General features: G+C 37.5%; 1 protein-coding gene across 12 annotated transcripts in view; it reads right to left on the bottom strand.

The window, feature by feature from the left end:
- ROBO2 (roundabout guidance receptor 2) overlaps positions 1–14329 on the bottom strand; it is a 1840872-nt gene that overhangs the window by 294050 nt on the left and 1532493 nt on the right. For all 12 annotated transcript variants that reach the window (XM_060234422.1, XM_060234419.1, XM_060234423.1 and 9 more), the window contains exon 6: positions 10593–10720. In XM_060234422.1, the coding sequence (XP_060090405.1) occupies positions 10593–10720 (128 nt within the window). The remainder of the gene's footprint in view (positions 1–10592; positions 10721–14329) is intronic.

Raw genomic sequence — 14329 nt, 5'->3', positions numbered from 1 at the left:
TGAAATGCTAGTCATTTTGCTGCTGCCTCCATGGACCTCTATCTCTGAGACTGGTAGTTATTAGCCTTCCCTGAAATTGCTTTCTCACTTTCCTCTGATTGTATGTTTTAAGTGTGTTTGTGTGTGTGTTTTGCTCTTCTATTTCTCTTTTAATAAAAACCATTCCGTCTAACAATCTGCCTGGTTTATTTGAGAGTACTCTTACAGGGGGAAAGTCCAGCTATACATTTGTGGAGAATCCTAGTTACCTGCCTCTCGCTCTGCCTCCTTAAGTTAACACCCCCTCCCCCAATTAAATAGGAGACTGCCTCTTTGGGTAACAATCTCACCTGACTCCCTCCTGCACTGCCCCATTCCCACCAACAAAATCCCAAAAAGGTGGGCTAGGCTGAGTGACTTGCCCCAATTGATGCAAACAGGGTCTTGGCTCAGAATGAGAGCAATCAGAACCTGGTTCCCCCAGATCCTCCCACTCCTAGTTCTCATCTCTCCTGCATTTCCCACAGAAGTGGTGGGGCAAAAGGGAAGGCTTGATGAAGGAACTGTTTCTGAAATATCCAGGGGTTGCTTTATCTGTCAATCTATATCCATCTCTTTTGCCCACCCCATTCCTTCTCTGTCAATATATCCCCTTCCCTGATAACCTACCACCATTTCCCCCCTTTCTCTCATTCCCTTTATCTCAATTTCCTTCCCTCTTCCTCTCAACTACCCCCACACCCTTAGCATTCCACCACTCCCCCACCCTTGGCATTCATTCCCCCACCCTAGCTGTCTTCCCACCTACCTACACCCTTTACATTAATTCCTCCTCATCCTTGCTGTCTCTGGGTTGAGAAGGCATGGCATGGCTGAAATAAGTCAATCACAGTTTTGTGATTTTTTCCTTCCAATGGCATGTCTGGTGCTTCAATACTTCCTTGTATGTCACCTTTGCTGTTCAAGGAATGCTCAGGAGCCTTTTCCAGCACCAAAGCTCAAATTAATTGATTTTCCTCCTGTCTTGCTTCTTCATAGTCCAACTTTCACAGTCATATGTTGCTATGGGAAACACAATAACACAGACTAATATGCATTTGGTTGCTAGACTAATGTCCTTGATCTTCTATATTCGATTCATAGAATCATTGCTGTGTGACCCAGCATGATTTGACGTTTTATTTCTGGACTGCACTTGCCACTTTGGTTGATCAGTGATCCTAAGAAAGTGAATTCTTCCACAAGTTTAAACTCTTCATTGACAACTGTTACTTTGATGTTTCTATTCTTCTTGGTGGTCATGATCTTGGTCTCTTTGACATTTAGGAAGAGGCCAAACTTCTCACTTTTTACTTGATCAGATAGTCCAGGCCTTCTTTAGTTTCCGAGATGAGGGTTGTGTCATCAGCATATAGAAGACTGTTGGTATTCTTTCCTCCAATCTTTACCCTGATTTTTTACTCTTCCAGCTCTAACTTCCTCATGACTGTTTCAGCATACGTGTTGAGTAGGAGAGGTGAAAGAATGCAACCTTGTCATACTCCTTTCTCTATCTTGAACCAATAAGTATCTCCATATGGTGTTCTCACAGTGGCTTCTTGGTTTGTATACAATGATTGTATCAACTTGCTCAGATATGCTGGTCTGAAGACTACCTTATTGAAATACTGTGTTATGCTGACAGTGACTGCATGACATCTTGTCTGTTTCTAATGCTGATCACTCTTCTACACATTTTATTCTTCTGCTATTATCGTTATTATGGTTTAGCAAACAATTTTAATATTTTTTTTTTATCTCCAAGCCACTCTGGGGGCATTTGTGCTGAAAGCCAAAAGTTATATGGATCAGGGAGTCATTAAGTTAAACAAGGGTAATATGACAATTTCAGTGTTGGGGGGGAAGTAATGAATCCTGAAGTTGCATTTCAGTTAGTGGTATGTATTCCTGTATAAATTCTGGCTACTGAATGTTAGTTTAGAGAGCTTGCTTCTTGAAAGCCTTTCTTTCCATTGGGGACCAAAATCAAGTTACATTGTTCTTCTTTCCTCTCCTTTTTTCCACATTAAAAAAAAAATCTCTACCATTATCTGCAAAAGAAGGGCATGTATGGAAGTGTTCTTGGTGGGCCCTTAAAATCTGTTTTTGGGAAGCATTGCAAAGTCTGGAATAGATCATTTTAAGAACATAAGAGAAGCCATGTTGGATCAAACCAATGGCCCATCCAGACCAACACTGTCACACAGTGGCCAACCCCCCCCCCCCCAAGTGCCACCAGGAGGTTCACAAGTGGGGCTAGAAGCCCTTCTACTTTGCCCCCCAAAGCACCAAGAATACCTCAGACAGTTCCAAAAATATGCTGTGGCTAATAACTACTGATGGACCTCTGCTCCATATTTTTATCTTGAAGCTGGCTATGCTTGTAGCCGCACCACATCCTGTGGCAGTGAATTCCACATTTTACCATAGTGTTTTTGTTGTTGTTGTTGTTGTTGGAACTAGCTTTTGATGACTAGTATTAAGCTGACTGAATTTTCCTATATAGTGTGGCATCAACTGCCATGGATCCCCTCTTCCCACCGCTGAGTCTCTGAACAACGTAGGTGCCTTGTCTGTAAACATGCGAACAAACATTTGTTCTCAGGGGGAATTTAAACCTATGTAGTTTTTTTTTACTGATTTCAGAATTTTCTGGAAATTACAGGTCTGAAGCAAAATCTACTTTGTCTCAGTGTGGGCCCAGTCCACAGATTTAAGTTTCTACAGACCTGCCCACACTTGAGAAATAGATATATAGATATAGTTGATTATATTTGAAAAAAAAAATGTTTTCCTGTTATTTATACTTTGAACACCTGGCAGACTAACTGGATAAGTATACTCTTGAAAGCCTAATCTATTAAATATTTTATTGTATATTAAAAGCATTTCACAACATCCAAATAACAAAATTATGACTGAAATTCATTTTTCTCTACTAAGTCATAACTTGTGTTTAGAACAAATGCTTTACATTGCACCAGTGAAACACATAAAAAATAATTTTGGTGAAAATATTAACTTGTTCATCTGGAAAATCCATCTGATGTGTGCAATAACAGGAGCAAATGGTCTAAATAGGAATAAATACCCTGCTTCCAGAACCCATCTGCTGTTCACTCCTGTAGGAAATCTTTTCAAAAGCTTAAAATAAAAAGAACAGCTATTTTAGAGATGAGCCATACAGTTATTACTCATAATGTTTTGATTTGCTAATGGGAATCTGGTACTGAGCTGTTATATTCACCAGCTGCCATCCACCTCAGGCAGAACTGAATTTGCCTTTGCATATGCACAGTCCGTACCATATGCTATAAATGCCTTGCTCTGACCGAAGTCAGAGACAGAAATAATTCAAGCTTACATTTTCACACTTGTTTATAAAATGAATGTGACAAATATAATAAACTTTAAGAGTAAAAGATAAAAGCTTAAGTATAAGACTATCACTATCATGATCCTTAATACTACAAAAAGCCACAGGGATTTTACATGGGAAAAAATATTATTAAAATGTTTTTTACTTATTCTTTAAAATGCATAACATAAATATATTAATTTTAAAATCTTTTGCTGACCCTGAGATTCAACTCCAAACAGTGTCATAAGGTTAAAAATTCCATGTTCTCATCCAGAAGTTGCTTTCCATTGATACTGAACCAAACATCACATGCTAAGTACTGGGTGTAAACCAAGGACCTCAGACCGCATCTTAAAATAAAGACAACATGGGCTGGGGACTTTAGTTATTACTGGCTCCTAAATTCAGACTGTAGAATTTTTGTAGTGATAACAAAATTTCTTGCCTCTCTCAAACTTTCATACATTTTATATAATACAAAAATGATATTCAGGACATGATATTCAAAGCCTACAGGTGTCAATGGTTATTCTTTTCCGTGAATAAACTGGAAAATAAGCATGACTGTGGTGCATTAACCCATAATTTGAAATGTATGCCAACCATTGAGGTTCAGCCTCAATTATCAAAATGACTTGAAACAATCATCAATACACTCACAAAGTAACTGGTTTTTCCCCTTTGCATGTTGCTTGCTTATAGAAAGCTTACAGATGCAACAGACCAGCATCAATAATCACCAGTAGTCAACAGTTAACTGGAAAAAACAGTTCTAAGGGTTTGCAAAATGAAAGATGAACTGTATGAAGGTATGTTAAAATGGACTGAATGATGGTTACTTACCAACAGGGCGAGCTGAAGACATTATAATGGTGTGGTGAGAACATAAAAAAGTTAAAAGAAAAAAAAGAAATTGTCAGAAAACTTGATGTGTAATGTTATGTTTAACTGTGGATACTCAGTCGAATACTACATTAACATGTTTGTCTGAAGTAGATGCTCATTCCCAGTATTTAAGATGGAGTTATTAGAACTGCAGTTGTTGAAGGCAAGGACCTGTATAGCATTTGAAAAAGCTGCTCTGAACCAAGCAGCTCAACAACATTTTTGAGAGATTTATATCCTGTCGTCAAATGGCATTGCTAATGCTTGATAGAAGTAAGTATCTTCACATTAGGGTGAACTTCTAAACCTTGATGAATACATCATCTAGCATTACAGAGTGGCAAATGTCAATCCAATAAAATAGATGCATTGCTCTCTGATTTAAATACCAACTGCATTTTACTAGGACTGTCTGGATTGCAGTTCAGGTTAGAGAAATGTCCAAGGCACCATTTTTCCTTATCCAGTTATAGACACAACAGCGCAAAGCACACTTACTCCTTACCACTGACAGTGTTGCTGGAACTATAACAAAGAACATCTAGTGACCACAAGGATCTACAACCAGAATCTCCTGAAGTGTTGCTTAGATAGCTTTTAGTTTCTCTTTCAAATGTGCAATGATCAACAGGTTATTTCTACCTCAAACTGATACTGAGATTGAAGGCTGTCGCTGCAACAAGTGATTTCATTCTGGCAGCAGTCTTTCATTATGTTAGAATTGTTGAGTTGGGGGCTGAGAGCTGTCAACCCTGTTTTGACTCAACATCTGTTATGGAAGAACTCAGAGGTAAACAGTAAATTTACAGTAGGTCCCACATGGGAGAAATGAAGCAGGCCAAATTTTAGTAGTAGAATTTGTAAATAGAGCCACTGCAATGTTTCAATTTAATTTTGTTAGATTTGGAGATCAGTACTTTCTTCTTTTCGCCAACATCATGTATTGCTACAATTATCTATTACCTAGTTTTCAGACAATATGAATTCTACTTGCTGTAATTAATTGCTTGACTGGTGCACTATCCTTTTCAGTATAATCTACAGTTACAAGCATTTGATTATAACATCTCCTCCTGCAGACTACAAAAGAAGTGCCTATTATTTATTATTATTTAAATGTTTATCTGCTTTTTATTCTAAATTCTAGAAGTGGTTTTCTGCTGCTGAAGTATCTTTTCTGAAACATAAAACTTGCTGCCATATAAACAACAGTAAAATATAATTTTAGAATTTTTTCTAAGAAAAAGCTTTGTAGATTGATCTTCATTATGGTATTCCTTCCAAGATAATTCTAAAAGAACCATAGTTCTAAACTATCCTTTTCCCATTTGAATCTAGATCCTGATATTTCAAAAACATTATATCTTAGAAATAAAACAGATACTGATGTTGCTCATTTTAATATCACATATCTAGGATGATCTGGATTATGGTGTTAATGAATGCTATGTTTTAATTTGAAGTTACCCAAATAAATTCAGCTGGATATTTCTCCTTTAGTTCATATAAAAAATCTGGTCAATGGCAGGGAAGGTAAAGAAGTTCTGGCTTGCTTAATTTAGTTTGTTAAATGATATAAACTCTTAATTGCAAAAACCTTAAGTAGTCATATATTCCTATCACCAAGAGATCTCTAAATGAACACACAGCTTGATTCTATTATAGACTGCAAGAAAGATCTGTAGACTTATTCCAAAATAAATGTGCATAGGATTGAAGCCTTCATGGCACAGGTATTACAAGTGAACATGACATGTTGACAATTATATTTTAAAAGAGCAACATACTATATGTTAATAAAAATATGATACAAAGTGAAAAGGTTTTCTTTCTTTCTTTTTTTAAATCTAAAATTATGGCTTGAAAAACTGTTTTGGCCTTAATCTCCTCTTGACCTTAATGGAACAAGAGAAGCAATGTTATCCGTTGCACATTTCCTTAGGCTACAATAAATTATCTAAACGGGATTTTTGTGAGGTTTCGACCATGGTAAATTTGTTTTAGAGTGAGAGTTCTGATGCCCAAAGAAAGATTTTTCAAAAGAATCAGCATGTGAATACCCAGATTTATCCTTCACTCCCCAATGGTTTGTTAGGGAATGGAGTTGTGTATGAATTTTAGAAGTTAAGAAAGCCAGGGATCTTTTCCTATTTTTTCCCTTAGAGGTGCATAGAAGGAGTTTGCCACACTACTGTGTGTTTGAGAGAGTGAAGGTGAAAGTGGAACAGGGTGGGCATGGAGTGTCATGATGAAAACAAGTTGGGTGATATGGGCTCCTACTGTTAACTATAGATTTAATTTAACCATGGTTTTGCAATATGTCTGAACCAAGTAAAATTTTCCCATCCCAAGCATTGATTGCTCATAGGCACAGGACACCCAACCTGATGGCAGCAACTAGAAGCAATGCCTCTTATCTGCAGGTTGATAGTAAGTTTGCCAGGTCCCCCCCTAGTCACCAGCAGGGGATGGGGGTAGATTTGCCAGATTCAGATTAAGGAATTTCTGAAAATTTGCAGATGGAGCCTGGGTATGAGAGGGACCTCAGTGGGGTAAATACTATAGTGACACCCTCCAAAGCTTCAATTTTCTCCAGGGGAACTGATCTCTGTAGCCTGGAATAAACTGTAATTCAGGGCCAGGACTTTTTTGGTAGCAGGAACTCCTTTGCATATTAGGCCACACTAGGGTTGCCAAGTCCAATTCAAGAAATACCTGGAGACTTTGGGGGTGGAGTCAGGAGACTTTGGGGGTGGAGCCAGGAGACATTAGGGGTGGAGCCAAGATCAAGGCTGTGCCAAGCATAATTGAACTCCAAAGGGAGTTCTGGCCATCACATTTAAAGGGACCTTTTCAATTCCTTCCTTCCATAGGAAATAATGAAGGATAGGGGCACCTTCTTTTGGGGCTCATAGAACTGGACCCCCTGGTCCAATCTTTTTGAAACTTGGGAGGTATTTTGGGGAGAGGCACTGGATGCTATACTGAAAATTTGGTGCCTCTACCCAAAAAAACAGCCCCCCCCCGAGCCCCAGATACCCGCAGATCAATTATCCATGATTTTCTATGGGAATAAATCTCCATAGGGAATAATAGAGTTCCAAGCAGATATTTCCCTCCCCTCCCCCCGCTTTCTGATGACCCTGAAGCAGGGGGAGGGTCTCCAAACCGGGGAATCCCCTGCCCCTACCTGGGGATTGGCAACCCTAGGCCACACACCCCTGATGTAGTCAATCCTCCAAGAACTTACAGTAGGCCCTGTAAGAAGAGCCCTGTAAGCTCTTGGAGGATTGGATACATCAGGGGTATATGGCCTAATATGCTACAAAAAAAGCTCTGTTCAGGGCAATCCAAAGGTCCCCCCTGGAGGCTAGCATCCCTAGCTGATAGACCTACAATAATTAACTCAATCAAAACAGCAGTTCTACGCATTATTAGCTAAAGCCAGGAACATTTAATTCCTTTGTAGAAAGTTTAGGGGAAAGTTCTAGGTTTTTTTTAAAAAAAAATCTTCAATCACTGTGAGGAAACACGGCCTGTACTACAGTTCAGCAACAGTACTACTTTAATGTAAAATTACCCACTGAAAGCAACTAACATAAGACTGCAAGCCTATGCATATTTACTTATGAGAGGCAAAAGATTAGACGCGTATATAATTGTTGTCATTTTAATAAAGGGCATGCTTTTTTTTGAAGCTTAAAAATAAAGTCTATATAGTTTCCCCTCATAACTTTTGAATTTAAATTTTATATTTCCGGTTTTTCCTAATTTTCTTTCATATATTTGCTGTATTTTTATTGGTGATTTTTCAATTAAAAATTATTTCACATCTCAGATGTTTTGTATTGAATAAATGCCTATGGCTAGTAACTATGCCTATGGCTAGTTAAATTAGAAAGCTAAGGGAGAAAGATAATGAGGTCTTATTTCATGTAGGAAAATCAATTAAATTATATACTTTCTTTTTCCATCCTAATTTGCTCGAGTTCAAGCTCCAGTGAGTTCAACAGATCCCTCCCTGATCTCTTTGTTCTAGTCACGACTCATATCAACATGCTAAGCTTTAGTAGAAGTAATTTTTTATTGTCTGTACAATCTGTACAACAGATGTCATGAAGGAACCTGAAGTGCATAGTCTAATATTTCTAATTTTCAGAAGAAAAAGAATACTACTTTTGAAGAAGGAAATGTAGTACTTGGTTTTCTCACAAAACAGAAATCAAGTCTCATCAAAAACAAGTAATATGAAGTTTCTTGGAAATTTATATAATCTCTGCAACATCACAACAATATTTCAATAGCTGGATTACTATAAAATACTAATTTATTTTGTTATCACTGGACAACTCCCACCTCTTTACACAGCTAGGTTCATTTCTACCTCCCTCTCCAAATTCAGCAAATTAAACTGAACTGTGTCTATGCATTAAATGGATGGAAATGGAAGTCAACGTCTTGAATCAGTTGACCCTTGGTCTAATAAAACTATCCATAGAGTCTTTGATCATCTGATTTAATGTGTATGGTATAGAAAAAGCAATGATTAAACTAAAAAAATATTTTCATTAACCTTTCATATCTCTACTGAGCCTGCACTGCTAAATTATGAAATACTGCCTTTTTTTTTAATCCAGTGTGAATCCGGTGACTCCACTGCGCATGTGTGTTACATGTATAATATATGTATAGCTATAACAATGCTTCCCAATGTGGTACCCATGACACCTTTTCTGGTGCCCATCAAGCATTTTTAGAAAGTGGACAGGGCCAGTAGGGCTTTTCCTCAATGAGGTTTCTGGCTGTGTGATTTTAAAAATATTGCTCTGGTAGTAGCTACCATCACACTACAAGGATTTTCACTATAGAACTGGAGGTAAACCACAGCAGCTGTTTTGTGCTTGGCTGTGCTGTGGCAACCATTTTGTGCCTGCACCCAACATACTATGTCAGAATTCTAAAAGTGCCCATAGGCTCAAAAAGGTTGGAAATCCCTGTCCTATATGTGCTTTTATAGTGGAGTCAAAATCATTCTTTTGCCATTGCATGGCTGATATTTTCTGTCAAATTAAGTAGATGAGGGCATCTATATGCATTATGTGTTCAAACTCCTGGCCTTTCCCAATAATAGGGTCTTCTGTAAGAAAATATTAGCTCCAACTGGATTCATAAGCTAGAATTCAGCAGTACAAAAGACAGAGCTAGAATACTTAAAAGAAAGTAATGCGTGACTTTCAATAAACAGAAGGACTTTTGCTCTAAAAAGAAACAGGTGAACCAGGATTTTAAATATTTATTTATTTAAATTTTTAGTTAAATCAAGATAATCTTTGGAAACCAGAAAGATATATGATTAGCATATATGATAAACATATGGTCACACATCTTTGGTTATTAAATGCCCTATTGTCCAGTGTTGTCCAGTGGCTCATACTGAGCCATTTCGGTGGGAAGGGCGGGATATAAATTGAAATAAACTTGAAACTTGAAACTCAATGTTATAGATATTAGCATGGTTTTCTTTTTGTGAGGTCTGAATTGTTTTTGTGTCCTTTGTTATTTGTCCTTTTATTTAATGTCATTGGAAAAAAATTAAAATAAAATAATGTCATTGGAAATAAATTAAAATAAAACAAAAATTGTTTGTAAAAAAGAAAAAAAAGCTCTATTGTCCATCATTTCTTTTATTTTACTCCTGTTTTTAACCCATTCTAATTGCCTCTCTCACACCATCATGGATCTATCATCCGATATCTTCTCCTTAAAGCAAAAGAATTTCCTCCTTCCTTCATCACTTCCACATGACATAGAATCTACAATTATATTCCCGCAGTCACTATCTCTCATCTATATTCTAGAGCTAGAGTACAAATGAGAGTTACATTTCACAGGCATGGGATTTCTACACTTTCACTCATTGGAAGAGCATAGGCTTTGCAAGCATATGGTCCCATTTTCAACCCATAGCATCTGCTACTGAAGGATCTCTGATATGTTAGGGAGTCCTTAAAGAGATACTTTTGAGACCCAAAAGCAATGTTTGTCACATGGGGAAAATGATTTCAGTACACCAGCCTTAAATTTTAGGTTGCAAAGAAAAATACAAGTTTTCTATCTTTACCAGCCAATTTTTCATTCAACTAACATTGGTATATAGAAAAATCTAATCAGAAAGCTGGTTTTAACACTGCTTGAAAACTCAACATCTCTGATTATTTGAACATATATGGGTTTTCTAACATAATTTTTTCTACTATGAAATCACCAAACTCACCCAAAAAAATAGGAATCAATTATGTTAAGCTCACTCAAATACTTTAACACTCACCTCTGACTGTTAGAGTAGCAGATGCTTCAACTTTTCCAACTCTGTTCTCAGCAATGCATGTATATGTCCCTTCATCTGTGCTCACAGCTTTTTTAATGCGCAAGGTGTAGTCATCTTTGATGTCATATCTACATTTAAAAAAAGAAGACAAAGATGGAAATCACTGCTCAACTAGAGGTGGCTCAGTTTCTCACCTGAAATATGCCAGGCTTATTCTATTTTAGATACATCTCTGGAAGACAATTTATTATGTGGAATTAGATAATTCCACTGAACATTAATCTTCAAGACATTTTTATTGCTCTATGCATTACTTAAAAACTTTACAGCCATAAAATTAGTATTGCTATATGCGTGTGGTATCAGGGCTTTTTATTAATAATAGCAGTCACTCTGCCCTTGATCTAGAATAGTGTGATAAAATAGATGTAACATGCATCAGTTATCAATAAATGACATCCCAGATTTACCCAGGCTGTAACTACATGAGGTATATATCTTGCTTCTAATGTTCTGGAAAATGTGTTTAAAATGTTTGATCTCCATATTAGTTTCCTAACAAAGATTACAGAACTCTTCACAGGGAAATAATAGTCAGAGAGAGAGAGTTTCCATTGTCCATTGAATCCTAACTTCTCTCATCCCAGTCATGGCCACCTTTAATACTCACCTCCAATTACAAATAATCTCAAAAGGATCTCTCTCATACTTCTTGTAGTTCTATCAAAACGGTATATCTAAAAGAACCGCAGAAGAATCAGGTTCTATTTCTACAGCACTCTTCCTACAGGGAAAGGAGAGGTTGTTCGAAGAGTCTCTGAATTGTCATAGAAGCTATGACAATTAAACAGTGGAAGAAGCACCTGGAAAAGGCAGCAGCATGTACTTTTTTTTGCACTTTGCTTTCACCTGGTATTTTTCCCACTGGCAAACTGGAGACTGACCTAGTGTCTTGAGTAAGCATGGATCCCTCTACTGGGCCACAGGCCTCAATAAGTTCCTGTTCCATAACAACCCTGATAGAAACAAAAACATAAATTCAGCAGTACATTCTGAACAATATATATGATGATGAGGTTGGGTGGGAAGGTGGCTAAAATCGTGAGTGGAGAGAACAATTATGTTTGAGGGGTGTATAGGCAAAATGTATCCCAGGGCATATGTTTAAGAGCTGAACCAAATCTACTGAAACTGCATACTAGGTATAGATATAACTATGGAGAAGGCTATAGTATTAAGATATATTTGTTATATTGATAACAATGAAGGAAAATGTTTATGATAGGAAGGAAGGAAGGAAGGAAGGAAGGAAGGAAGGAAGGAAGGAAGGAAGGAAGGAAGGAAGGAAGGAAGGAAGGAAACTTTTTATATATGCTATCCTTTTATAGTATATCCTGATTTTAGAAAACCAGTATTAACTTTATATGCTGTCCCTAGGTGGAAGCATAAGATAAATGCACTGTACTTCAGTTGATAATAGCAAAACACATTGAAAACTACCATTTTCCTCAGCAGAATAAACTGAAATAGGGACATGGTCTCCCCCTCCCCCCAGTTGTTTATTCTGTAATTATTATTTTAAGAAAAGTGAGGAGTATGTATTGAATTCTCAGATGCTCTTATAAGACTATAGAACGGAAAGTGAGAAGCATCCCTCACTTCAGTGTGGACATGAGATATAGTCAATTGCATATTTTTGAAAAGAGGTATTTGAAATCATCAATGCTCCCAGTTTTCTACTTCTCTACTACTGTGAGGCTTCACATGAAGACTTCGTCTTTGTACAGTTTTTATTGTTGTTTGTAAACTGCTTCATGTGAGTGGCACAGGAAACTTTAAATAATAAATTCACTTTGTGTGTTTGTAGTGTCAAGTCATTTCTGCTTTTGGTGGCCCTATAAACGAATGACCTTCAAAAGTCCTGTCATTGACAGCGTGCCTCAGGTCTTGTAAACTGAAGCCCATGGCTTCCTTTATTGAGTCAATTCATTTGATCTCATGTTAGGTCTACCTCTTTTTCTACTCAATTCAACTTTTTCTAATGTTACTGTCTTTTCTTCTCATGATGTAATTTGTGTAAGTCCTATTTGAAGTATAATATGTATAAACTCTGTTTTGTTCTCTCTACATTCATCATGCACTACAATAGCTGTACAACTTTCCTTTCTGAACTGGGTCTCCCCCTCTCCCCCGTCAAGTCACAGCAGACTGTAGGCTTTTCAAGGCAAGAGCATTCAGAGGTGGTTTGCCATGATCTGCCTCTGCAGAGCAAACCTTTTATTCCTTGGTGGTCTTCCATTCAAATATTAACCATGGCTGACTCTGCATAGGTCCCCTCTAACGAGATTTGGGTAGCCTGGGCCATCCAGATTAAGGCTATTACCAGCCTGCAAATGTATGATTAGAGTACTTCTGAATATACTGTTATTGTGGACCAGAATGATATGTGAGGGAGACTGTCAGTCAAATTATAGGGCAGGCACACATGATGCCTGCTCTTCCTATCAAGGGCTGCTGGCTCCTGCCTTGCTTCCCTCCCCTCAACCAATTAAAGCAAAGGTTCCCTATAAAAGGTTGGGAAAAAGCAAGGGGGTGCACATATTGTGTCCAGGACATGATGATGCCACTCTGTGTGATGTCATCACATCTGGGATTGCCACTCCCCTCCTTGAATGCCCCCTAAATACCCCCACCAGGGAGAAGCTGACAACTCCTGGAACCTGTCAATCCTAAGGCAGTCACATAGTCTTACAAGGTTGCCACTGTTTTAAATTGATGCGTGCATATTCCTTCCTTTTTTAAGTTTAAAGTTTTTCTGCAAACCTGGGAGTTTCACTCCATTTGCAGAAACATGGGGGATCCTAGCTTTGAGACCAGTAGCAACTTAGAGATCAACAAGATTTTCAGGGTATGAGCTTCTGAGAGTCAAGGTTCCTTTCTGACAAAAGGAGCTATTATATTGCAGACCAACAGAGCTACCCTCTGAATTATCTTCATGGGAGACTCTGACCTGATCTCAATGTCCTGGTCTAGTTTATCTCTAGCCTTTACATGTGTTTGTTGTAATAAACATACAAAGTGTGAAGGAAACATATATGTTCCAAGAGACAAACATCAGTGACTGCCCACAGCTCCTGCCATGTGCCATCTGTGTGTTTGGAAACATTTATGTCCCTTTCATACTTTTCATACATATTTATGTCCCTTTCATGATGCATGACAACTAAAGTGGCTCTATGGGTGTGGTGGAAATGCTGTAAAATTACAGATGACCTATGGCATCCTCATGAGGTTTTCAAGGCAAGAGACATTCAGAGATGGTGCACTTTCACTGAATCAAGAAATTCCTGACTCACTAGGGTACTTGGAGAAAATATGCATAGAAGTGGTAATAGGAAGGAAATCCTTATTCCATAACTAAGGCATTGGGCAAGATGATATCCAGTAATTCCTACTACCATGTACATGCATCAGACAGTAAACTAAAAAGTCTCTTTTGGTTTATTATGCTTTACAACCTCTTGACTTCCTAAATGAAACAGTTTAAAGTCCTTTCATTCTGTTCCTATAAGTTTCATTCATATCAGGATTTCTGGACTTATTTTTTTTTTATTTTGCTTTTATTTAATCAAACAGAAGGCAAAAAAAGTTAAACACAGAAAAAAAACAACCTATTAGAGGTAGATTATGGTATACCACCATTGTTGTCTTTCACCAAATAACTTAGTTAACTTTTT

Source organism: Heteronotia binoei, chromosome 3, assembly GCF_032191835.1.
Source record: "Heteronotia binoei isolate CCM8104 ecotype False Entrance Well chromosome 3, APGP_CSIRO_Hbin_v1, whole genome shotgun sequence".
NCBI lineage: Eukaryota > Metazoa > Chordata > Lepidosauria > Squamata > Gekkonidae > Heteronotia > Heteronotia binoei.
This window is presented reverse-complemented; position numbering and strand designations above follow the sequence as displayed.